We start from the raw sequence: 27,934 nt of genomic DNA on the forward strand, positions 1-27,934 counted from the left end.
AATCTTTTGACATTAGATGGAATTAATGTAACATCTGAGGTGGCGTCTGAAGATGTCTGGCACTTCTCTTTCTGTATGTGTACACAGAAGTAAAATCAGATTCGTCATTATCACAGGCTTATGTAATTCCAATCTTTCTCTGTTACATGCTGCGCAAGAAGAACAGAGACTGCAGCTGGAGATGGAAAGGCTATTTTAGTCTGTGGACATAGCCATTTCCTTTTCTGCCTCCTGACTGATCTCCTCCTCATCCTCGTTTTCCTTCTCATGAACAAAACGCCTGCGTGCAGAGGCCGGAAAGTGCTTATTACAGCCACAATTTTCTAGAAACAGGATATTAATATTAAGCAATCATTCCAGCAGATAACATTTCAAAGGCCTGCTGTCTGTGGAAATGTGTTGAAATAGATTGTTTTGCTACTAGAGTGCAAATGGAGCATAGAGCCGAGTACTGTATGTTGCAATGTAAGCATTCAGCAAGCCGCTGGGTTTCTTCTATTTTCTGCTGCGCTAGAGTCATGGTCAATTGAACTTTAAATGATCAATTTGGAGGCGAAGAGCTTGTGATCAATGCCCTAATGGTGGAAATACCAATGTTCTCTCACTGTGATGTAAGAGCGCTGAAACTACCTCTGACAGCCTGTCTTTCAAGCCTGCAGCTCTCCTCTCTCTCCGTCTTGAGAAAAAGCCTCATCAGTGTACGTCAGCGTGTCAGTACGTGCGCGGATATGGGAGAAGTTGGCACACACCGCATTAAGATTTCAGATTTTTATGGCGAGAACATGCTGTGAGAAAAGAGCGAGGCAGAACACGTGCGTGAACACATGCGTACCAGAGAAGAGTCCATCAGGGACAAATTTACATCACTGGATGCTGCATATTTTTATTGAACACATTTCCTTTCAAGAAATTGCCTTGATTGTTTCTGTATATTGCAGCTTAGTCAGTCAGAAAGAAAACACACTGCAGACTATTGCCAAGGTTGTGCTTTGATATTCTTATGAAGCCAAACATCACAGAGTAACTACAATATTTCACTGATCAATACGGAGCTAGATCACGAACATGACACAGAGGATCCTTCAAGTCATTCACCATTTTGAAAATATCCTAAAATTGGCCTTCTTCATGAAGCACTTTTTTTTTTTTCAGGTCTACTCATTTTTAGCGAAATTTAAGAAACATTTCCACTGCTTTGAGAACATTCAAAGCACTAATGAATAAATAAATGCATTTCACAACTGCAGTGCCAAAATTAGCCATAAGAAAAAAACATAAATACAAAATATTTAGGTTGCCATGACAATTACATCCATCATAAATATTAAGACATCATTCGGCAGTCCAACAATGCGCTATGAGGCTATGAGGGCAGGAGGTTTTGGCAGATTCACAGCAGAGGCGAGACAAAGGGAGACGGATGGAGGAGAGTAAAGCACAATGAATCAAACAGCGATCAGTCAGTGCATTGGAGTTTTTAGTTCCTGTTTTCTCCTCACCACCGCACCACCTGGCTGCTGTAGTCCTCTGTGGTGGCCACAACCTCTAGCACCTTCACCTCCTCCTCCACCTCTTCCTCCTCCTCTCCTCCTCCTAGTCTCCATAGCTCAGCCAGATAGGTCCTGTGCATCCGCTGCCTCTGCTGCCTCTCCTGCCGCCTCCTCAGCCGCTCCTCCTGGTGCTGCCTTTGTCGGTTGTACTGGTAACGCCGCAGGAACAGCTCCTTGGCGTACTCGTACAGCTCTACGTCGAGGGCGTTCAGCCCCTCGATGCGCCACCGCACCTTCTCGCTGATTCCAACGCTGGCGGCGCGTGTGCTGTTGATCTGCGTGAAGGCCCGGATGAAGCGCAGGCCGAATGTCCGTTCAAACAGGTACTGCGTCTTGCGCTGGAACTCCGTCAGGCCGTAGAAAGCCATGTTACGTAGGTTGGCCTTGGCGCTGGCGAGCAGCACGCGCCCTCGCTCCAGCTCGCTCATAGAGGACATGTTGTAGCAGCCCACGAGGCTGAGGTCGGCCAGCATGCGGACCTGGCGGTTGTTGGCGAGGTTAGAGGGGCAGTTCATGAAGTCTGCCAGGGCCACGCCCGTCCAGTCTTCACCGCTGTAGCAGGCGGGCAGCTCGTCCTGGGTGGGCGGGCGGCCGTCACACATGTGGAGGGCAGTTTTCCAAGTGGCGCCACGCTGCACGTGCTTCCACTCACTGAGGTAGCGTGACACAGGGTCGCGTAGCATAGTTATGTAGTAGAAATTCCTGCAGGGGGAGATAAAGAGACACATAAGATGAGGTGTCTGGCATGCATGTTGACAGTCTTGTGTTGTCCATTGAATTTCTCTGTGACTTTAAGGAATAGCTTGACTGTTACACTTATTCGCTTTCTTGTCAAGTTAGGCTAGAGGATCAGTACCAGTCCTAATATATGTGCACTAAATATGAAGCTCTAGCCAGGAGATGGTTAGCTTAAGTTAGCATATAGACTGGAAGCAGGGGGAAACAGCTGGCCTGGCTCTGTCCAAAGATAACAAAATCTGTCTACCAGCCAAGACAGACAAGTTGTGGTTTTCTAGAGGGTATGTGCTGGATTATTTCTGCAGGAACTTGCTGCAGTTGGCCAACAAATAGTCAGGCAAATAACCCCCTTAAAACCACAAATTTACATTATTACTTTTTTTTCTTTCTATTTTTTAATGCTAAGGTAAGCGAAAGTCCTGCTGGCCTGACATGAGAGTGGTATCGATCTTCTCATTTAACTCTCAAGAAGAATTCCCAAAATGTCTGTTCTCTTCCTTCAAACTACATTTTCCTTTCAACCTCCTGCATCAGCACACTTACTAGCTGCCCTCTATTGAGATTCACTTTGCTTTGGTCCTCGTCCCAAGATTATGTCAGGACAGCTTGCAACTCTCTCTATTAAAACAGTTGTAGATTTTTGTATGAGGCTTGTGCACGTCTAAAATCCTCCCCATGGCATGAGTTTTCATGCACAACTGCATTTCAATACAAAAACAGTGAGCTGGGGCTTGAACTTATTATTAGAGACCCACTAAGACACAGTTGAAGTTTGAATTCTGGCTCTTTTTCCATCACTGTTGATGGAAATAGGACTTTTTTTTACCTTTGCATCGATAATACGGATTCTATTTCAGTCAAAGCATACTCTTTTAAAATGTCATTCGTAAGCTACATTACAACAGCGATAAGTTTAGATATTATCTGTATGTGCAGTCAAAGATACAAAGTTTGAAAAAACTGACACTTTCAGCACAGTGAAGGCGGATGAAACTATACATCAAATTTCTGATTTCCTGCTGCAGTTAAAAAAAGAATGAGCAGGAAGATATAGCACAGCGCTGGAAGTGCAATGAAGGTGTGATTAGGGTTTATAGGAAAAACATCATCGAACGTGTCTGAGGATGTTAGAGAGCAATGACAGAAGGCAATGCAAACCAAGCATGTATAGCATTTAATATCCCGCAGATGTGAAATTATTTTTGTTTTTGTCACATCAATTTGCTCCTGCCTACCTCACATAATGAGTTTTTTTCCGTCTCCAGCACCTTTCATGTTTCTGGATCACTCTCATCTGCCACGAACAGCGCTTCAAAAAATTGCTGTAACCCAGCCGTACAGAAACCTTTTAACCACCACACACAGTTCTCTCTTCTTATCTATTGAGTCCAGGGATGACCAGCATAACAGTGAGGTGATGGAGGGAGTCAGCGCGAGGAGAATTTCTGCCATTTTTCCAAAAGTTTTTCAAAAAGAAAACAACATAGATAAAAGGGAAATTGAAAGCGTTCATCTTGTGTGCAAAGATCACCATGACCTTTTGGTTTCAGAGACAGACAACAAATATAAAGCTTAAGTAAAAAGCTGAACATTTTATTTCTTTCATTCCTCAAGGCTACAGTTTACTTCATGGAGCTTTCAGTCAACAGCTAAAAACAAGAATTCAGATTCAAGGACATTTTACAGAAATGCCGCTCTGGAGGATTCTCTTTTAAACCCTGTTACATGAATGGTCAGTTTTCAATACACGATGCATTCCTTTTTCTCTGTATAGAGTCTTCCTACTTGTTGATACTTCTTTCTTCAGCTACCTGTTACCCTGCTGGCATACGCTGTTTCTCTTTGAATTTTTCTCCTCGTGAGTAACTCTCCGTGGACTGAATTTGGCCGAGATGAGCAAAGGCTGCTACGAGGAGCTGGATGAGCTCCCAAAATCAGATCCCGTGTGGTTTGTAGGTTTTCTTTGTCTATATACACACACACATACTGAGTACCTGAGTGTGACTGTGTGATTGGGTGAGGAAGAGTTTGGACTATTGGACGTACACTGGCACCTTTCACCTGGAGAAATACTTCATTTGAGTTACTGTTTTTTCTATCAATAAACCTAGAAACCCTTCACAGTTACATTAAAGTGTATTTGTGCAACAAGTAAAGAAGTGACATATACATATTTATAGTTATAAATACTTTCTTTGGACCCTCTCCTAGATTTACAGAAATACTAGAATAACTGTAAGAATTTAGACACATGTTAACAGAGGTTGATTATGTATTCTGTTGGATTGACTAAGCATGGTTCAACAATAAGACTTGCCTGACGTCGGGTTAGTAAATCAAGCAACTCATTTGTCCAATCAGGCAAGTGGTTAAAAAATAATAAAATAAAAAATGTGTCAATCATTTTTTTTCTATCATCGTCTTATTATAAATTATGTTCTCGTTCTCTTGCAACACAGCATAACCACTCCCCATTGGAGAATATTGGCACACGTCGTTGGCCGATCAAGAATTCAGTAGGCTAGTAGTGTGATACATGAAACAAACATCTCTCAGGATTATGTGAGCTCTTTCAAATAGAGGAATAGAGCGCAGCGTGTAATTTTTCACTGCCATAAATACTCTCGAGAACAAGAAACATTAAAAAGAGGGAAATCAGGAAGCTTGGAGCAGAAGAAATGAGTCTAAAAAATGTATTTGCCATCGGGTTGGGGAGTCTGTTCCATTATTTAAAAGAAACTAGGCTGATCAAAAGAATTAAGAGTTCAGTGACATATAGGGGTCATACCATATTGTATATGCAAGAATGTTTGTTGCTTTGCATCTATGACTCTCTGTGTCCTTGTTCTGTTTCATTTACTTAAATAAAGATTAAACATGACAATTAACTTTATCTTATTTTATAACCGCTAATAAATAGAACAATTTGTATCGGGGTAAGTTAAAAATTGACTTAGGGCAATTAGATTTCTGACCTACTTGCCCGACTGGACGAGTGGAAAAAACATTACCACTGAACTCTGCTAAGGTCAATCAATTTGTTGTGCAGGGAAATTCTCTGCCTGTGAAGACCAGGCGCAAACAGACCATAAATGGGATTAAAAAGGTTATAATGGGAAAAAGAAACTTGTACTACTGTGAATATAGACATATATATAACTGAAAACCAATTATTAGAATGGTAAATGAATCAAACAGCTCATTATTAATATCTCATTACTGTAATTAATACTGTAATGCTCTGTTTGGTAGATATCTTTAGATTTAGTGTGTTGGAGTGCAGAAGTGATCATATTAATGATGTTCCTATGACTATCGACAGCACCATGCATCATCTTTCATCTCATGACACTTATTGGTAGAACAACTGGCAACGTGTGATGCTGAACTTGAATCATATTGTCTAACTTTATATAAGACATTCGTCCCCACCCCCCAAAAAAAGTCAGACCACCTTCCTCAATAATCATTTTCACACAGTCCCAAAGATCTTCTTTCATTTCAGAACTTGCCATTCCCTCCCAGTCCTCCACTTGTCCCCCAGCCTTTCCACATCACCTGATCTCCACACCTGCTTAACATTTCCTCATCAGTTAATCAGTAAATAACCTACATCGTCCTTGTAGTTCCAAGACAGATCATCTATTGTGCCATCTTAGCCAAAATGTTCCAGACTTCTTTTCTTCTTCCTGTCTGCCTTGTTAATGATCCCTTACCTGCCTTTCTTTCACCAAACCCTGTTTTCACAAAACTTTTACCGTACTTGTATAATCTACAAGTTGTGCATCTGAGTTCTGTTTTACTGAGCTTTTACACTAATATTTAACTTTTTGGCCCCACGTAGCTCAAGAAAAAATTCACCTTCATGGCTTTTTTTTTTAATTTTAATTTTTTTTTTATTTACCAAGGATAGTCTAAGAAGGAAAGGCTGTCATGAAAGGCTTCACTCATAAAGGATTTCAGTAAGACTGCAGTAATGTTTGACAGAAACTGAGAGTAGAATTGGGACGAAAGATGTGTCTCATTTTGCTGACAGAATCTGTCACTTTTTTTTTTTACAGCAAAAGAAAATGAACATTTAATGTCAGACTCTGGTTATATTTTTGCACAGCAAATATGCTAAGAGCTTTGTTGAGTGATATATATCCAACTATGCTTAAAAGGATTGTGACTCTAACATGGTGCATTCTGTTAAAATGCATGGATTGCCAGTCCCATCATTCTAAATCTGCCTTATATTAGATATAAAACGCAGTGCAGCAAGCATGTAAAAACTGGAGCTTTTTACGATGAGAGCATCTGTGCAGCTGTAATTGTTTGGAGTTCACTGCTAAAGTGAGAAATTTGATTAATTGAGAGAGAAGCTGTGTTACTGGACAAAGAGTGCACAGCCAACAGCCTTAAAAGCTCCACAATTTAGCAATTATTGCTAGACGGCAGATATCAATCAGCTGTGATATATACTTAAGTGAGTGCCATGATGATATCATGGCAGCACACACCCGCAGACAGACACACCACCCAGAGATAATGGCCATCCACAGTGGAAGCTAAGTGAATTACCCTGCCATCTTCGCCGGGTTGAACGGACAGCGCTAGATGGATGGACACACACGAGCGCCTCACAAAGCGGCCTTTGTTGTACTTCCTGGAAAACAGCTCAGTCTTTTCCTCCTCCAGTGCCTATCATCTATCTGTACAGCTAACCGCAAGACAGCCGGATCAATAAATGTCCATGCAACTCCGCCTTTCTGCATCTGTGCTTTCATCCTGACCTATTGACAAAGAGCAGCAAATGTCAAAGCTCTCCTCTTACTCGTGTCAGGGAAAGAGGCAGGGTCAGATTATGAAGGTCAAGAATAATTACTTGCCGGATGAATGGCTGTGGTTTTCTCAGGGAGGAAACGGCGAGTGTCACTTTAATCGAGCATTTTATAGCATTCATTATAACAGAAAACCAGCAGGAGGTTCTCTGCAGGAACATTTTGATCCAAATGTCTAAAAGTGCTTTCAGTAGCAACATTTCACTCAAAAACTGAAAGGTCTTTGCTTCTTAACCCCATAATAATTGCATCCCATTTTTTTTGTTGGTTTGTTTATAGCAAACAGTTGCCTATGTACACATCCATCAGATAGCTGGAGCAACATTAGCATTTGAAGGCATGTTTCTGGCCACCTGATGAATGGAAGTCCAGTATTCACTTTCCTTTTTAGCTCTTTTTTGGACTGAATCAACTCCTGAGAAAGGTGATAGAGGTCTGTTTTACAGGTCTTGGGGAGTACTGATACATATGTGAAAAGAATTTGCACACAGCCTCTCTGGAGAGAGAGAGGGCAAAATCTGATAAAAGTGATGTCACTTGAGTCAGCATCGGTTTGGAAGTCTGACAAGTTTGAAAAAGAATCTTGGGTGTGGAGTTAGATGTAAGTGAGGTTATCAAATCTCTGTAGCCTGCTCCTCATCTCTTTTTAAGGCTAGCTGCTCCAGGCTACATTAGCCAATACTTGCGTAACACACCTAAATCTGTACAGCAGGGTAAAAAGCTGCATTGTGGGTAAAGTAGGCACCAGGTTTGGACAAGGAAGAAGAATGCCTGGAATGAAAAAGACGTTATCTCTGGTTCTAGTGCATCTATTTGGATCCTTTCTATTTTTAAACTGCCCATTGTGACTCTTGACATTGTGACATTGAGCAACACTTCGTCGGTGTCGTATATAAAAATATTGATTATAGCAGCTTTAAATGTTCTGGTGTTTCTAAGTTTTCCAGTGAAATCCTTGAAAGTTAAAAGGAAAACTTCTTTGCCTCAAACAACTTATCTTCATCCATCTCTTTCAAACATCATCTGTCATCCGACCCGGCTAATTCCTCTCTACTAATGTGCTCAATGGCTTTCAAGTTTTTCAGGCATGAACTGGACAAAGTGGGAACATTTTCTGTGTTCTCAGATACCCGATTGATTGAGTCAAAATCTAACCTTGTCAGTCAGATGTGAGTAAATATACAAGGCGCTGAGGCTGCTCTGTCATATAATAGCGCAATCATTGCTGACTCAACATAACTACGTGTGAGATCATGCATGGTTGCTCTTTGAGGTAAAGTTAAATCAGCTTGTTGCATTTTGCTACCGATCAATCCAACGCCTCCTCATTCATGCCCTTCTGGCTGCCCGTCACCTTTCTCCACACAGCAAACCTGCAAACACTATTGATCGGCCTCTCTCCGTCCCTCTCCCTGATTGTCTCTCTCTCTCTCTCACTGGCTAAATCACCATCAAAAAGCTACAGAGGAAACTCACAGCAAAGGATCGATATCTGCCTTGTTAATTCACTCACTACCATCAAGGACACCGTCAGTCTCATGATAAAAGCCTTGATGGAAACTATTTACGCTTCTGAAGAAGCAGCTCATACAAAAAGTATCTGGATCGACAACAATGCTATTTATTTCATCTTTTAAAAAGTGAAAATACATCATGTTGCTTTTAGCTCAGTTTCTGAAGAACAGTTTCACTGTTTCAACTCAACGTCACACTGCTCCGATGAACGCCGTCAATGAAGTCGAATTTCAAAGCCGTTTCTATCGGCCACATTTGGAAAAGAAGCGACTTTGAAAACAAGCACAGGACTAGACATCAATTTCACACTGAAGTCAGGGTGTTGATAACTCGCACAGTTGGAGCAAATCCATTTTAAAGGTGTTTCTGAGCCCACAAGGGATCTCTTAACCAATGCCTCCAAGAGGGAACTGCTGTCTGGCAAGAAAGGGAAAACCTTCAGTCATACAGTCATCTCTAGTCACATGCTGTCTTTAACAGTTCAATTTCATCTCCCTAAAATCACTTTAAAAAGCCCTTTCGGTTGTGATGATGGCTCTGCGAAAAATTTTTGGGGTGTGAGTTGCACTTTAGTTCTCACATTTAACAGAAGAGAATGAACCCCGTCTCTTGGAGGAAGAAGAGCAGCTTAAATAAAACTAAAAATATCAATCTTACATTTAATCTGATTTTAAAAAAAATGTTTTAAACACACCTCCTCATAACAAGAATTCTGCAAATATAATTCCACTCATTTTCAGATTCTTTTTGTTCTATTTAAAGGTTCCACTGGAAAGTATTTTTGTGATTTGCTATTTCTCCGAAGCAGCCTGCACATGTTGTTGATTGCCTAATTAGTGATGATCCCACCTTCCAGATGTGAATATCATCTGTTTCTGTTTCCAAGCATACACACCTCTCCCTGATCACAGTTTAACTAAAATTAAAGTTGTATTTTAACTGTTTCAACATAGTGTTTAAAGCTGCTCTAATCTATATTTTCATAACAACAGAGCAAATTACTGTATATGTGAAAGCAATTGTATCCACAGCATTGAAATATCACAATTATCTACAGACTTTCTGTGTCTTTCACCCTTCCATCAAACAGCAGGTAGACAAATTTAGCTACTAGCTGATGAACATAACGGAGCAATTAGCAGCTAAAGAGAGAGATGTTCTCTTCTTTTCTCAGGAGTTGGAGGAGAACAAAACCAAGCTAAAGGGAGAGATGTACATATTATTAGATATAATATTAGATGTACATTCATCAGGTGGAAACAAACACAACTCCAACTGAATGCTAATGTTGCTACAGCTATCTGCTAGATGCGTAAAGAGGCAACTCTTTGCTAACACATTAGCTACTTTATTAGGTAAGATTATGAGTTGTGTTTACAGCTTGTTGTGCTGCCCTCAAGAGGCCAAAAATGATCTAATGCAGGTTTAATACTTTGAAAAGTATTAAATGAATCATTACATTTATGTTAATTCAAGTATTTGCCTGAATCCTTAATCACATTTTCACCATTAGATCATCCTGTCTTGTTCTGCCAGCTTTTGACGGTCTTCTTCTTCTGACATTTATTTCAACAAGACTCAACAAAGGAAACTTGTTAAAGTTTAAAAACTTTCTTGACCAGCTTCTTGTTACAGTACGAACAATGGGGTCCTATAGGAAGTTGGAACAGTTATTTCACATGAAAGATTTTGTGTTCGTTTTTTTTTTGGTCTGCTCTTCTCACTGGTTTGAAATCATAGACTGTATATAAATATGGACGCAGCGTCTCCACTTCATGCCACTATGCACAAGTGAAGCCAAATGTCTCCTTTCCGGGAGCTGCCATCTTGCTTGTGTGATGTCATTTGGAGCCAGAGTCCATGCAGTAGAGTCGGGCAGTGGGATGACGGTCCGCAGAACACGCCCCCTTAGCCATTCTGTGGCCTGACAGAGGTTTGAGAGCGGCTGTCACAGTTGTCAATCATGACGTCAGACCCCCTTTCTATATCGTCAAATAACTAATTAAAAACAAACTTATGAGAAAAATGAGCACTTGGACAAACATGACCATGATAAGAACTACTTGAAATGACAGAAACCATCTTTGGGAAAAATTTATTTGACATGTACTTTGATTTTTTAGTTTGGCTCATGTCCCATCCACTAACATGGAGGGGGCGGGACTTATGACCTATACTGCAGCCAGCCAACAGGGGGCGATCTGTCATGCCGTCCATCTTTATATACAGTCTATGTTTGAAATGGGTATGGCTCAGTTAGAAAAGGGTGATGTCACATGCTTCTGTGCACCAATCAGAATTTTGAAATATCAGTCAGAGTCAAAATGTGACGACAGATGGTGGCTTGTTTATTAGTAATGCCAGGCCACTGCCAATCAAATGTGATAACACCACACCCACACAGTCCTGAGTCTTTGACTTCTGAAATATAAAATCTAGTTATATAGTAACTAATAATGCTTTTTTCATCTTCAGTTTTTTTCTTATTTGGTCAGGAATGTCTGATGTCATGAAATATTCAGGGGTTTTATCAAAAAGGGAAAGAAATCGACCAAAATAAGACTGGAAATGAAACTCTCTGTTAAAATAGTCATCTTTGCAGTGAAAGGGGGAGTCGTGAATGAGCCTCTCCGCTGGGAGAACATCCAGCCTTTACACCAGGAAGGATTTTGTAGATAACACTGCACTTGCTGAAGCAGATCAAATATTAGCCAGGCTCAATTTTCAGTTTTGCCAACTTGACTGTGGGTGAATGGATGACTACAGAGGAGCAGAGGAGTAACAAATGGCGAGAGCTATAAAACCCAGCAGAGGGACAGAGATTCCAGAAAAGTAAATGAGACTGGCATTAGGATGGATGAAAGAGGAATGTCAGAGGCTACAGATTCAGCTGTAGCAGGGCTGCATGTTAAAGGGGATGTTATCAAGATGACCGAGCGGAGCTGCTCAGTTGCATAGAGACCCGGGAGAGTCTCATCACATCAGTCTCCAGACCAAGAGGTCAAGCGGGATCCATTTTCACTCATTTGATTCTCTCTCTTGTACTAATTTAATCTTTGTGTGTCAATTACGGGCAAAATGATCCCAGTCCCCATTTGCGCACAGCGGGTTCTCCATCCAACAAGTGAACACACAGACACCACACACAGATACACACACAAGCTGTCCTACATCACTTTTGGGGACATTACATAGACTTACATTCAATTCCTGGGGATTTACCCTAACCCTAACCATAACCACTACTTGGCTTTGACACGGCTTTTGTCCCCAATTGGACAAGCTGTCCCCAATTAATTGATCTTAAGTCTGCAATTTGTCCTCAAGAGTAGACTATGACTCACACACACACACACCTACACACACAATTCAACCCTAAAGGGTCCCTCATTTGCACACTTACCCATTGAAAACATAACCCAGTTGTAGGGAATATTGGCAGGTAACATTACTTGATTAGTTCCACGGAGGTAGACATTGAGAAGGAGAGGGTGAGGAGAGAAACGATGAGCTAGGAGACTATTGCTACACTGTGATCTTCATTGGTCGCAGATATGAGATGCTATTTTGGGCGATAAGGCAAAAGCCCCAGGGATGCTGGTGTGGAGATGAGGGAACTGAGTACGCTTCCAGAAAGATGAGGTGTCCAGACAAGCGAGAGTGTGAAGATGTGGTTTTGCTGAAAACTAGGTGGTAGACTATGTGAGGAACCGCAGCCAACATACACTAACACAAATTAAATTATGCAGAGTGTTTCAGGGTTCAATACTAAATGAGAGTATCCAGTGAGTTCTCATCTTTGCATAGAAAATCTTCTTCTGGGGACAGAATCATCCATCTGTATTTATTAAAATTTGGCTGCATTTCAGGTAGCTACATTTCTCCAGAGTTCCCAGAGTTCATTTGGTTTTTAAACAACACCCACGACAAGCACAGTGTTGAGGACATCCACGCACACAACAACCTGGCGTGTGCAGCTTTAGTAGCTTTAGCGTCTTAGCCTTAACCTTTGCTTGACATCTTAATCTTTGCAGCTTTGTGAGGTGTCAACCCGTCCTCTATGAGCTTGTAGATATGGAAAGGATAAATGGAAGACTGCACTCTGCAAAGGTCACATCTACCCACACAAACTACTGAGGAATTTCTTAAAGGCACTTTTTAGCAATATGTGGAGGCTGCTTCCAACACTGTGCTGTACTTTTTCTTGCAGCATCAGTCTTTGAAAGGTGATTTACGAGTTATACCCTTTCTAAAAGGATTGTTCTTTAAAATTATAAAAAGAGAAGATTCAAATTTATGAGAGAGTATGCTAGATCACACATTTATATTATGCCCAACTAGAAATAAAGAGAGATAAAAGACTTTTTTGTTGATTCTGATGCAGTTCCCATTCAACTGAACAGTTTCATTCCATAATGACTTATCTGTCATCCATCCTACAAAAAGTCTGACGGCACAAAATAGAAACTGTGAGGCATTTTGATGGATAGCACATAATGATCTGTCAACCTATGTCTTCCTGGCTGTGATTTTTTTTTTCTTCTCTTTGAACAAAATCCACACACACTGTTTTGTAAAGAAGGATTCTTCAATCCAGTCGACAGGTTTCCGTATAAATCTGGACTTCTGGATTAATCCCCCCCTTCCTCCCCCATATAATAAAACCTGTCTTCGACTGCCCCTAATCCCCCTAAGGAGTGTGGAGATTACCAAGATCCTCTGAATATCTCACATTTCTCACAAGAATACAACACGGTGCTCACTGTCATAAAGGGAGTTCACTGAGGGGTTTGATTTAACAGAAACAGCAGGATTTATTTCTTACAGCTGATCCTATATTCTACCATAAAATCATTTCTCTAAATCAATGTTTTAAAATGAAGTTGTAATAATGAAATTAGAGCTAGGATATGTCTGGTTATCCTTAACCTAGGCATTTTCCACCTTATTTTTGTTATTTTGACAACAGATTGCTTTCAAAATATTCTCACTTACTTCACTTTAGAGCTTTACATACCTCAACTTTGTGGGGATCACATCTCTTTAAAGGTGCAGTGTGTAGAATTTAGTGGCATCTAGTTGAACAGACTTGGCAGAAATGGAAAATAAAATACTCATAAATATGTTTTCATTATTGTATAATGAGTATAATGAACACCAAGTGTTTTTCTCCATAATTATCAGACATTTAAGAGAAATGATTTTTACTATTATGACTTAGTATTTCACAATTATAAGAAAGTTTCTCATAATTACGAGATATTAAATTACGAAGAACAAATTACTTAACGAAAACAATCGCTACTTTCTAATAATTTTGAGACAATACTCAATTATTTAACTAATCATAATTATGACACACTGAAAGTATCTCATAATTATGAGCTCATGTCATAATAATAATGAAGGGGGAAAAAATCCTGGAATAATGAAAACCATTGGGTGCTGTATTTTTTTTTCAAGTGGCGTAAATGGGCCTCCATAGGCCTGTCACAGTGTTAAATTAGCCGCTACCTAACACTAGTTGAGTCAAGTCAATTTTCTTATATAGCCCAAAATCCCAAATTACAAATCTGCCTCAAATGACTTTACAGTCTATACAGCATACGACATCCTCTTAAACCCTTGATTCAGATAAGGAAAAAACTCCTTAAAAATGGAATAAAAAGGAAAAAACCTCATGATGTTGTGTGGACAGAACAGACAGAAAAAACAATTGTAAAATCATAATATGGAAAGTAGAGAATTAAGCCTCTCATGTTTTAACTAAATGTCCTCACATGTATTTTCGGTCACAAATGTTGGTTGTATGCTCATATAGACTGCTCACTACTGTGGTAATTACCATTAGGATCTTTGCTGTGGAAGTCTGTCAACACAAGCCGACAGAACATCAATACCCACCAGTGCTGGCAGAATAAGGTATTAGAAATCATTATCAGTTTATTATCATATTCACACAAGTCCTTAAGTCTGCACCATGCATCTGCTGTATTTGGTTTACATTTACATTTATTCATTTGTACAAATGAGACACAATGCAAGCCACAGTCGAGTAAAACAAGCCACACACTGGTTATGGTTTAAGTTTAAATGCATACTTACTATAAGTGCTTCAATTATGTTTTACTTGAGATATGAGATAAACAAAACAGAATACCAAAAAGAAGCCAACATGTAAATGTGTGTCAAGTGCTAAAATGTGATAAATGGGGTACTGGTGGTATAACTGATTGTAAAAACTATGAAAGTAAGGCTCTAAATTAAAAAATGACTTTAAAGGAATATTTTGACATTTTGAGAGAAGTCTGATTCCCTTTATTTGATGCCCATGGGGTAGAGTCACTTTGCTATCAACATTAATCTTTCATAAAGCGCAAATTCCATTTTGCTCGCCTCCCTCCACAGGGAGGTCAGAGGTCATTCAGCTCTCTTTTGGACCAAATTGTTAATATTATCATCATTCTGCTATAAAGGCATGTGATCAAGGTCACGTTTGCCATGGTTTGGCACTGCAGACTGTGGCATTAATTACCATATGCCAAGTCACGCAAAAGGTGGTATTTTTAATTCAGCTAGACGTCATCAACAGGCTGGTGAGGACATGTTGTGTCATAAGTGTGAAAAGACATACTGTAACCCATACTTTCAAACGAGCGCACCTCCTGCTTTATCAGTCTACATCACAACACCGAGCTGCAGCTCAGGATCTCCCAGAGTACCCTGTATATTTACCCTCTTTGCCAAGAATAAACTCTGGTGTCAGGTATGGTACATACACCTTTCCACCCACATGAAGTGACTAATCAAAATGAAATGCAAACTGTCTCCTAAACAAAAATGAGTGAGAATCCAACTCACGAATAGATCTTTTGCCTTTTGTACTTTTACAGTGTTTGAGCTGGGATTGTCTGGGAGGAGGTTAAAAGCGTGTATTAGTACATTTCTAGAGAGTCACTGCGAAAACTGTGGAAACTGCAGTTGCACTTTGTAGCACCCAGTGAGTGCTACAAAATAATAACAAACAAGAACTGATACTAAACATATTATATAAGACATAAAGTATAACCACTGTCAATTATAATTACTTTAATTATAAAATCATACATGTAGAAAAGCAGACCAGACTTTACTGCAGTTCACTTTTAGTGAGAATAACTACATTACTGGGGTACCTAAAATTACATTCCCATTGTTCTAATCATTAAAGTAAAAAATGGCATTATATTTAATGAAAGACTTCTGGTAAGTCACATCTGACAACTGAATTATTGATATCAAATATATGACAGCATATATCTGCCAAAATCTGCGAGCACAAATGAGATCCATGCACGCAGATGTAGAGGAGTCACGCCCGTAACTCAAACAGCTGTGCATGCATATAATTTTTGCAAAAAAGCATGTGACTGTTATCCCCAAGCACACAACTACTATCACTGCTCTCTTGCTTGCAAAACTTTCACCCGCTAGCTCACAACTGGTTTTTCTTTATGGCAGTAAGTGGGCAGTAATTGGTTGAGCGGGTCCACCGTCTAGGACAGCTACATCACCTGGACTAACCACACAGACCAGTCCTATACTAAAAGTGCCCTGAGATAACTTCTGTTGTGATTTCTATATAAATAAAACTGACTTGACTTGAGTGTATGCAAACTCTTACACAGAGCAATGCACTTGAATGTGTTTGTCTGAGCTCTGTCTTTGTTTCTTCCATTGTTGACATTAATTTGATGAGACACTGATAATCTGTTTTTTTACTTAGATCCTATAGTTGTTTTTATGTTGTTTATTTTGGTAAAATGCCAGTGCAGGCAAAGATATTGAATACATTGCATTCTAATTGTATTGTATTGGACGTTTTTACAGCATATGAGTTGTCGAATATTTGGTTCATGTTCATGATATTGACCAAGCCCTTATACATGTTGCAATGGCCTTTGCTCAACTACTGTGTTATCTCTCTCCCTGTGTGTGGCCTATGAACCTATTGACAGGGCAAAGTCCCTCTCTCTCTCTCTCTCTCCCACACACACACATACACAGAAGACTAATTTGAGTTTTAGACCTGTACGTTAGTGTATATGTGAGGGTGTGTGTGTGTGTGTGTGACAGTAGAGTACACACACATACATTAACTTGCCCCTGTCACTAGGTTTATGGACCACAGAGAGAGAGAGAGAGAGATAACACAATGGTTGAGCAAAGGCCATTACAACGGGTATGAAGGCGTGGTCAGTATCATTTGCACCACTACAAAATGACAAAACTGCTAGGAAAATGAGTTTATTGGCTATTGGCTATTGGCTATTCTGTATATTTGCGTGATGTAGGCAATAGCCTCTATTTTTTCAGAATGACTGCTCTAGCAGATGCAATTTATTATTCAATGCAGAGGATTTTTATATGTCTTAAAGCTGGAGTTTTTAAATCTAGTGTCTGGGGTGACTTTCCTGCACTGGCGCACCGACATGTCAACCAGCAATGATTGGTTTGCGACTGTTGACCACGGTGGACTGTCTTCAATGCGCCCCAACTACATTGCATCATCAGGGTGGGGAGTGGCTCACGTAAAAAGTATCAAGGGTCTGCAGCGATAATGTCGACAGTGGTTGTGTAGTTACTCTCACTGCCAGAAGAGGGAGACAAAAGTTCCGCACTGCAGGTTTAAAACATGACTGAAGGGGACTTTTTTAAATATCAGAGCTATTTCACTCCCTAACAACATATTTAGCAGAGTGTACAGATTGACACTGGCTTGCAGCAGGTCTACCAGATAACAGTTTAATTTTGTAGTTAATTCAAAAATTAAATGTTGATACAGCTTAGAAAACTCAAAAAATTAGAGGTCATTGATTCTGGCATTGATTTTATGGGGGACAATTGGGCAGGGAGGTCGTAGTGAGGGGACATTTTTAAGATATGAGGCAGTCATTGTCGCAATGGTACGCTCTGGCTCAAACCCTGTTTTTAGTTTCCTTAAGGCATCACAGATCCACTGGGTGCAGTTGGTAAGATTCCTGGCTACTGAAGGTCACACTTTTTTTTGACAATCAGCGTTCTTGTCACATTGAATTTTAACAACAATGTGTGGTTGTCAGCAGCTTGAAATAACTTGATGTGTAAGCTTCGAGACTGACATCAGAGTCAAAAGCAATGTTGACAGTTAAAGGGCAGTATTACGCCTAAAGCGTTTAAGAAACTCTGCTTCAAACTGAACATATTTCTTCTTAATAATATACTGTAAATCTCTGAAATCTCTGCATATGGCTCTCTTTAGCTGCGGATTTAAACTGACTCACTGTAACTGCAAGGGGAGATTAATGTCAAAAACTTGCTACCAGATGTTTTCCTCCATATAGTGTAAGTATTTCACTGAAACAAGGTTAGAAGAAGAATGCAAACCCCATTCTGTATCTAGAACATTGCATTTCGATAAAAAAAGGTTCATTTCCTCTTTTTCACCTTCCTTCCTGACAACTAAACTCTGTTAACTCCCTACATATTTTCAAGCCTATAGTGCCGTTATCCTCATCACTACTAGGGTGCCATTGCCAAATTAATAGCTAAAACTACCTTAACTGTGTCCAGAATGAACTGGGCTAATTAGACACAGGCTGCTCTGTGTTATGGCCAGCCTGCTTTCTTTGCTCTAATCTGAAATAATGAGGTCAGTAATAAGGTTACACTCTCTGACTGCACAGTGTGAGCCCGGCTGCCGAGGACAAACAGGGCAGCTTGGCAATTGAAGCTGGTGTGACGTCTAGCCTTACAGCAATTTTGTAGCCCGATGCGATGTGAATGCTGTAGCCCCATGCTGCGAGCAAAGCCCTGCAGGAGCCTATGACCAGTGGTGTGTCTATCAAAAAATACTTGAACCGGTCTTGTATTACTCAGTGAAGTTTGTGTGTTGGGAGGGAAATCGGCAGACATAAGGAGGGCGGATGGATAGATGCAGGGTTAACGCGGCATATGCTACTTATGTTAAGTAGTAAGAAAGGAGCAAACAAAGGAAAAACCTACAGGAGGTGAATTGTAAACTCAATATGCTCTTCCTGGTAAATGTTATGCGTTGTGATCACATTCATTACCACCAGTTTGCTGGAGTGTCTTCGAAACAAAAGCTAAATTGCTCTGATTTGACAAAGATATGTTAATGTCATGCAACTAATTCCCATAAAGCATCACCGGCTGCGCTTTCACAAAACTGATACCGGTTGCTATGCCATCTCTCCTGGTAACCAAGAAGCTAATTAGCGATCTTGTTTCTCGGTTCCTATTCTTGTGCATGTTTCTACTGTGAAGAAACTTTTCAGACAGTACACATATGTCACCAACCCACAATCACAGCCAAGATAATGTATCATAAAAATATGAGACATTTGCATCGATGAGATTGCAGGTATGGCAGGTATTTTTTTTTTTTTTTTGTAATATCATGCTCGAATTCATGTATTTTCTGGTGTTGTTAGTTTTTACACTGATGGGGTGTGTAGGAGAGAGGTGACTTCAAGGTGACTATGAAGCGCTTCAAAAGCAGACAGATGGTGCCTCTGTATTCAGACCAGCATGCCAACATGCACCAAATGTGCCAAATATTAAGGACACTTAATGATTTCCTGAAGTACAGTAATAAGGTGAAGGCAGGTAAAAGTCATTATCTGCTACTGACACACTGATCATGAAGGGGGACAGAGTTTGACACAGCCGAGATTGAGATTGTAGATTGTAGAAGTCCCTGAAATATTTTGTACATTCGGTGCATATTGAAGAATTTTTAGTCACATCTCACCTCATTTCACAATCCCCCTGAGACCTGAATATATTTCATCAGGGGACAGAAAGTAGGGAACTGAGGCAGCAGCAGGCAGCTAAAAGTTGGAGGTTTCAATGAACATAGAAACATACTTACTTCGTAAGTACTCCTTCTGCAGACAAATGGCCGATGTGTTATAATTTATGACATTATTAGATTGTTAATACTGATGCATCAGTGTGTTTTACTGTTGTAGCTGGTTGAGGTGGAGTTAGTTTGAGCTTCTTTGTTAACAGTCTGGTGGTTTAGTCTAGAGGTTAATGATTAATGGGAGAGGAAAGTTCAGCTGAACAAATATGTTTTCATTTTTTGGGGCTTTTCTCTGTTTCTCTGTTTTTATGAAATATTGGATCGTTTGGCCACTTTGAGAAATATTTGACAAGGAGCTTCAAGACACTTCCAAAAAATCTGAAAATGACTGGTTTAATCTCTAGCTATGCATTACATATGTCTGTTCATGTAAAATCTCAATCTGAAAAGTAACCAGTAACTACAGATAAATGTAGTGAAGTAAAAAGTACTAATTCTCCCTCTGAAATGTAGTGGAGTAGAAGTATAAAGTAGCATATAAGTAAAAAAAAAAACACCTCAAAATTGTACTTAAGTGCAATAAGTACTAAATCATGCACTTCCCACTAGTGTTTCGGGAGGAATATGTAGGGATGCCATATGTTATATCTTGTGCTCAAGAGTAAAGAATAAAACAGTGTGGGGTCTGAAGGCTGAGATAAGAATCTCTCTACAAACTACATCACACCCGGATGTAGCCTTAAGATAAGTGTGGGCGTCATCGGTTCCCGTGATGTTTGATCCCTGATGGTTTGCACTCCCACTGCTATATGTGACTTGTATAAGATGAGAATCATCCTTTAATATCAACATGCTAATATTAAGTTGGATTGTCTTTTGCACTCAGACTAGGAATGTTTTGAGTGCTTCTTAAAACACATGAAATCAGTTCAGCCTTATGAAATACTCTGGTAATCAATGATTATGTCAGGTAGAAAGCACAGTTTAAAGCATTGGGGATTATATATATATTGGAAAACAACTTTAATACTCTTTAACCTCTCTTAAGAACAAAGGGATCAAGGCTGAAACAGAAATAAATCTACTAAACCGGAGTGAGAGAGAGAGAGAGAGGGTAGCATTAAATATTATATTAAGCTGAGCAGTAACATGCCTTGATAAAACAAACACACACACTGATAGATTCAGTCCCGTTCCCCCTGCTGCCATCGTCGTGTGCGTCACAGTCCATCACGGAAGGGCTACATCGCCCGAAGTGACAGAACAAGAGCCTTTCAGGTCTGATAAAACTGCAACATGAAACGTGGTGGCGACACATCATCGAGAGCAGAACAAGCTCTGTGTAGTCTTTATTCAGCAGTTTTAATTCAAAATGACAGGAAGTCTTCGCTTAATTGTTCGCCTATTTCGAGGCTGATTGCTGCTGAGTAATGGTTCCCCAGATTTTTAAAGCGTGCGGACAGAAAATCAACCGGGCATTATCCTCAGGAAATGAGAACTTCATGTGACAGATTTGTGGCTGTTCAATGAGTTATGACTCATAAGTTGGCCGATAAATTCACGGGTATAGAATGAGTTATGAGTCACAGTGCATTTGGCTCAAACTTGATACTGTCCTCTAAAAAAAAAAAAATGCATGTATGTATGTATGTGTGTGTATTTATGTGTGTGTGTATATATATATATATATATATATATATATATATACACACGGCTGTACACGCATACTTCACTTGTAAAAGCTGTAAAACCCAAAGAAAATGACCTTCATATAAAAAATAGCTGCTATTAAAATCACAGATACAGATTTGTCCTTGAGCAAGACACTCAAATCCCAAGCGTGCTGCTCAGGAGCTGCGATGACCTCTGACCTCCCTGTGTTGAAGAGCCTCGCAGGAAGAGTATTTCGCTGCAGGGATCAATGAAGTATCACATTATGAGCGAGTACTTCTCGAGACTGCTCGGTGGCGGTATCATATTATGTCTGATACTGTCTGGTGCTGTAATCAGGATGGAGCTGTTGTGGTAAACTACAGAATCATTCTGTAAGTCGACACCCACAAGGGTAAATTCACCACTTATAGCCCTGAGTGGAAACCTGACTCTCCAATCAACACTTGCCTTGTCAAAATAATTGTTAATAAAAAATAAAAAAAAAACAAAAAACAACTTAATTGCAGGAAAATTACTGCATGGCCCAGATATGGTTCCATCTTTGAAAATGGAGCCAACTCATGTCTGCAATCAGCCTCGTATGGAGCCAAGTGCCAATGTTAATGAGTGCTGATTTTTCAGTGACTATTATATTGAGTTGACAAGTGTTGACTAGAGTGTTGTTGACTCACTCGTAGTGCTGATATGGCTCTGAGGCGCCTCGACAAAACTATTTAAAAGCCTTAAATTAAGTCTGATGGCTGCCACAGAGGACAATTAAAGATGCCCTCCAGACATGTTTTAAGTTGTACATAAAATACTCTACTACTACAAAAAAAAAGTTCAATTATGTTGTTGAAATCCTTAGAATTACATCTATTCCTTCTCCCTCATTAAAAACTCCAGAATCTATGAATATGCAATTATATTTCAATTCAGAAGTTTAACTTCTGGACATAACATGTCTCCTACTTCACTGTAAAGTCCATTCTCCATGTACATGCACTGGAGGCTTCAACTTTCCACATCACACTTGTGAAAGTTGAATATTGCACTGGGATTGGCTCCAAACCACCTTAAATGTCAGTCCACCTTAAGTTGAGCCTGGTCAAGTTAGGTCTAATCCTTTGTCACTAACTGTGTGTTTAACCCACTTCACTTTAATTAGCGGTTGGGAAAACAACAGACGTGACTTTTCTTGGTCTTGAGAAGCTGCAGCATCCACACACTGTACACTTACTGGCAGGCTGACAACTCACTGTTAACCTTTTCCTCTGCTCGCATTCACCGTCACTTTTTGCCGCTCGCTCGCTCACACTCGCTCGATCACAAACTCGTTATGCACACACATTACGCGCTGTCCTATCCCTTAAAGGAGCTACACTACCGAGAGTTACTCAGGCAACAACACAGAGGCTCCCAAATGCTATTGATTTCCATGTGAATGGATATTTGGCCTTATTTTTGGCATTAAAAAAAACATTTTTTTGTCCTAACGGGGTTTCCCCAGCACACCAGGCCTATATCCTGCACAGTGAAGCTCAAACATCCAACTGAAGGAACAAAAAGAAAAATATATTTTGAGTGAAGGGGGACTTTAATGGATTGGAAGGATTCTTGAAGGCACTCCCCCCCGTCCTTGTCAACCTTCTTTAACGCTTTCAGTAACATATGGAGATTTGCTCTCTGAACCTACTGCAAAGCAAATTGGCTTCAACACGCAGGCGGCACACCTCAGAGGGCCCAGCCCTGCTTAAGTGATTTACTCCCTTAAGCTTAGCTGTGTTGGTTCTGTAATTACAGGAAATTGAAACAGACCTTCAGATGAGGAAACAGCCTGTCTGCTGGCTTCTCTCTGAATGTGCCGCTGCCGGTGTTGACATACCATGTGGTTTGCATGTTAACACCACAGCTGTAACAGCTCTATAACCTACGTTATGTGCCAATAAGAGCACACATGTTAGGCGAGTGCAGCTCTGGGGGAAACTGGAAGCCACAAACCCACACAGATAAAAAAAAAATCCAGTTACCTTTGACTTAGTGCCTCAAGGTGAGCAAAGGAAGCTCTGCAGCTCACGTCAGTCTACTGATATAATACTTCTCTTGCAGGCTCAAAAAACATCGAATAATAATGATTATTTTTTGAGTAAAAGCTTGGTCTACATGCCCAAGGTGCTGTCTTTAAATTGCTTGTTTTGTGCAACCAACAGTCTAAAACTTACAGGTATTCAATTTCTAATTATATAAAACTTAAAGAAGCAGCAAACATTCACACTTGTGAAGCTGGAAGCAGCAAATAGCTGTTTTTTTTTTGCTCAATAAATGTTTGAATAATTACACAATCCTAAAAAAATAGATTATCAAATTGGTTGTCAGTTAATTTCCAATCGGCTAATCAATTAATTGACTAATCTTTTCTATTACACACAAGGTTCTGTGTTTGTTCACTCTCACAACTTATCTATAATTTATTTTAATGAGTTGTTTCTAATTTATTACCACTTGCATTTGTTTTGTGCTTGTTACTTTCCTTCATTTTTAATTTGCTTCTTTGCTAACGTGACTCACTCACCTTGTTTGCTTGGTCATTCGTTCATTCATTCATTCATTCATTCACTACTCACTCAACAATGTCAGTCTGGCAGCAAGTGGCAGAATGAGTTAGGATATGAGTGAGTGAATAAGTTTAGCGAGTGAACAAGTAAGCCACAATATTGAGTAAATGAGTTTGTGATCAAGTGAGTCAGTAAAATGAATGAGTGAATGAGCCGCTCAATGCTGAGTCAGTCATTCACTCATTCACTCACTCCTTTAATAGCTTAATTCATTAACTCACTCGTCTGCTCTTTAGTCAACTCACTTACTTGTAAAATGAATGGGTGAATTAGTGTGTTGTTTACTCAATGCTGACTCAGTCACTCACTTGCTCATTTATATGCTCATTCATTCATTCATTTTAAGCTAACTCCCTTTCGTTTACTGGCTTATTGAAGGAGTGAGTGAGTTAATTAATGAGTTCATTAAGCGAAGAAATGAGCGACTGTATTGAGTAAAAGAGTCTATGAGGGAGTGAATTAGGGAAATGAAAATTGTGAATGAGTGAATAATTTAATCAGCCACTCACTCATTTACCCAGTCATTAATTTGCTCATTCATTCCTTTACTTTCAGCTAATTCCACTTATTTGCTTATTAAAGGAGTGAGTGAGTAAATGAATGAGTGAATTTGTTGAGTAAGTGAACAAGTGAGCGACTATACTGAGTAAATGAATGAGTGAATCAGTGAAATGAAAAATGTGAGTTAGTCAGTCAGTTACCCGGTGACTTGCTCCCTCACTCAGTCACTTACTTGTTCACTCACTCATTTATTTGCTCATTCACTCATTCATTTATACACTTTAATCATTGTCTCCTGCATCTGCTGGCTTTATGAATGAGTGAGTGTCTTGCTGATTGACTGAGCCAATGAATCAATGAATAGAAATATAAGTTTGTGAGTGAGTGAGCAAATGAGTAAATGAATGAGTGAATATATAAATTAGACTTTTGATATTAAGAAAATTAGTGTATGAGCAACACAATTAATCAATTAATAAAAACATGAGTGGGTGAGTGGGTGGGTAAGTGAGTGAGTGAGTGGGCAAATGAGTAAATGAATGAGTGAATATATAAATTATACTTTTGATATTAAGAAAATTGGTCTATGAGCAACACAATTAATCAATTAGTAAAAACATGAGTGAGTGAGTGAGTAAATGAATGGGTGAATGAGTTAATAGAGTACAATGAACAAGTGAGTTACAGATTTAAAACAGTAAAAGAGACAATGAGGATGAAAATGAGTGGGTCAGTGAAAAAAAAAAGAATGAATGAGTGAATTAGTTAATGAGCTGAGTAAATAAACAAGTGATCTATTTTATTCATTTATTGTATTAATGAATGAGTGAGTGGCAGTCCACTTATCGGCCACACCTGTCCTGCAGATCTCACCTTTTGCTCTTTGGGGCACTCTTCTTGTCCCTCTTGTTCATCACTACAGGTACACAGCTCGTGAGCTCGGTCCAGTCCGCGTGCAACCCGCAACTCCAGCCCGTGGAGAACCGGGAGAAGAGCCAAGACTCTGCTTTACCGGGCCGGTGACAGGTGCATTTCCTCTGGCCGGGCATGCAGTCGCAGGGCTGCTCCAGCTGGATGTTTTTGACCAGGTGCCGCCCAAACGTCGTCCCGCCGGTCTTCTGAATGTGGAGAAACACCATCACATCATCTCCTCGGATTTTGAACTCGGCGTGCCTGTCCAGGTCCCGCTCCGTGAAGTTAAATTTGGACGTAATTTTGGAGGGAAGGTCCTCGTCCGCCTCCGGCTCCGTGTAAACTAACTCGAACCCTGATGAATATCGCTGGGAAAACCCTTCTTTCCCGTCACTTGTGAAGTAGCAGGTGTTGCTGTCCGCCGGGCACACATACTGGTAGCCGATCATTAAGAAGAGCACCGCCGCGATGGGAACGAAGATGAGTCTATTGAACTTCTCCTCCATAGTGGGGAAACTGAAAATCACGGCACAAACGGTAACGTGATGTCCGAGTCGTGTTCCTCTTCTCCGCGTCTCATCCTGCGGGGTGGTAGATAAAACTGGAGTTTCAGGTCCCACCAGCAGGTAAGAACATAGTGACTGTCCTGCAGGAGAACAGCTCCACTTCTCCAACTTGAAGCGCTCACACTAAAAACTGTCCGCTGTTTTCCTGAAACATTCACACGTTTTTCCTTCAATATGTCACACTGGTGGCACAACTCGGTGCTCGGTCCCGGCTGTCCTGCCAGAGCCAACTGCTGATCGCTATCTGAGCCAGGGGCACGCGCGACAGGCCTGAGACAATTAACACAAGCGTTTCCGGTGTGGACTTTCAAAATAAAATCCTAATTGGCAAATACTTAACTGCTATGAACTGGGATAAAAAGAAGGTAGAAGGGAGGTCTAAATGAAGAATGGAGAATAATTTATTTTCGCTATAATTCTATCCATAAGTAACACAATGACAGGATGTATGATTACTTTGGTCATGGGTTTCATACTTTCTGTTATTAAACATCTAAAAGCAAAAATCTTATCAGATAGACCCTGGGACAAAATCTTATCAAATAGGGGTCCATGGTCTAATTTGCATCAGTTCAGGGGTCCTTGACATGAGAAAATATGAGAACCACTGAATTAGACTATCATTGCATCTGAAGCTCCATACATGCTTTCAATTTAGTCAGAAAAATAAACAGGTAACCTATTCGCTCCTTGTGTTCTGTCAAAATTCACAAAAAATATACAATATGTATAAAATTGCATTTGAATAAGACAGTAAATTAAATATATATTTCTCATTTTTTAACATTTGATGAAATGATTATGCTGACAAGTAACATTAAGTCAAGTTTTGTTGATTTATTAAAAACGACTGCTACTTTTGACAGAAGAAAGCAGTCTTGATGCTGAGGATTATCCTTGTGAAATAATGTAAATTGAAGACAGTGTCTGTTTGAAATCCTTATATTCAGTCTACATAAAACTCACTATTGACTGCATTATTTTACAAGATTCTTCAGTTGGACTGAACAGAAAGTCGGTCATTTGTCTGCAGAACTATCTCCAAAACTGTCCAGCCAAAATGACTTGTCATTGAGTCTTAATTGTGGTATGTAACATACCAGGGATAGGCAGGAATGTGCCCATCATCACAAGATATTCAACCAGAGAGGATGAACTACTTAATGAGTTAAAAAAAAAAAAAAAAAAAAAAAATCTGTGCAGATAGCCGTTCACGCAAAATTCAGGCCTGCTTTAATTTTGAAGACCAATCGGTGTACTTTCCGGTTTTGATCTGGCTAGCTTGACTCTACATCTGCGCCAGTCATCTGTCCCGGCTGCCGAGCCGGTGACGCAACCGATCTTTAATCACACACACACACACACACACACACACACACACACACACACAGGCAATTTGAGTGGCCTAGAACAACTGCTGGCGGAAAAAACCACTAGAATGCCAATAATATACATATGAGAACTTACAGTGTAAATTATGTACACAATGGTGATTTTGATAGTACGTTTTTGCTTTTTATTGTATAATATTTTAGTCATATATGCACCTGTGGTATAGTGACTTTAAAGTCAGACTCAATGTATGTTTAATCCATATGGTATTATTATCGCTATAATTACATTATTATATTCACAAAGGTCTGTGGTCTGTTGAGCACAAATAGAGAAAGTGCTGTCTTGACATCTTAATATTTGTTTGTAAGATGACCACAGACATTGTAAGCTGAGGGATTTGACATAGAAATCAGGTCTTTGAGTTCAAGTTTCCATGCAGGCGACAGGAAAGAGTTAAATCCTCAGGCGAGCGTGAGGCGAGTCATTTCAGCACCATGGACAGTTTCCAACATGTCAAGTCAATAATTGGCAACGGGTGTGAGAGAAGTGTGTGTGTGTGTATGTGTGTGTGTGTGTGTGTGCCTGCCATTTCGTCATCAATCCCCCACATAGGTTTTCCTCCATGTTTTACCCACGTACACTGACCGACAGGAACACGTGCTGCAGTACAGTTGCATTTACAGCGATGCATGGACACAACAGCCTTGAACTAAAGACATTTTACCCTCAGTAATGGATTTCCTTTAAGCCCGCACTGATCAAAAGCTTTTGTTATTTTGCCTAAGATGCCCTCCATCAAGGGATTTAACCAGGATGCACTTTGGTATGTATTCTATTCAATCCTCTGTCAGCACTGAATGCACTTTGCCCTCTTGCTCTA

At 40.0% G+C, this 27,934-nt stretch overlaps 1 protein-coding gene across 1 annotated transcript; it reads right to left on the reverse strand.

Moving 5' to 3' along the window:
* Positions 1–866: 866 nt before the first annotated feature.
* Positions 867–25,995, reverse strand: LOC122976754 (heparan-sulfate 6-O-sulfotransferase 3-B-like). The gene is made up of 2 exons (XM_044345415.1): positions 25,115–25,995; positions 867–2,252 (listed from the first exon to the last, which is right to left on the reverse strand). The coding sequence occupies exons 1-2, from the start codon at positions 25,657–25,659 to the stop codon at positions 1,496–1,498; spliced, it is 1,302 nt and encodes a 433-aa protein (XP_044201350.1). The 5' UTR covers positions 25,660–25,995; the 3' UTR covers positions 867–1,495.
* Positions 25,996–27,934: the final 1,939 nt, after the last annotated feature.

Source organism: Thunnus albacares, chromosome 24 (assembly GCF_914725855.1).
Source record: "Thunnus albacares chromosome 24, fThuAlb1.1, whole genome shotgun sequence".
In the NCBI taxonomy this organism is placed as follows: Eukaryota; Metazoa; Chordata; class Actinopteri; order Scombriformes; family Scombridae; genus Thunnus; species Thunnus albacares.

Coding starts and splice junctions, on each gene's coding strand:
- LOC122976754 (XM_044345415.1), bottom strand. CDS start 25,659: ATGGAGGAGAAGTTCAATAGACTCATCTTCGTTCCCATCGCGGCGGTG. Junction 2,253..25,114: donor AGTGCCCCAAAGAGCAAAAG/GTGAGATCTGCA, acceptor CTCCCCCTGCAG/GAATTTCTACTACATAACTA.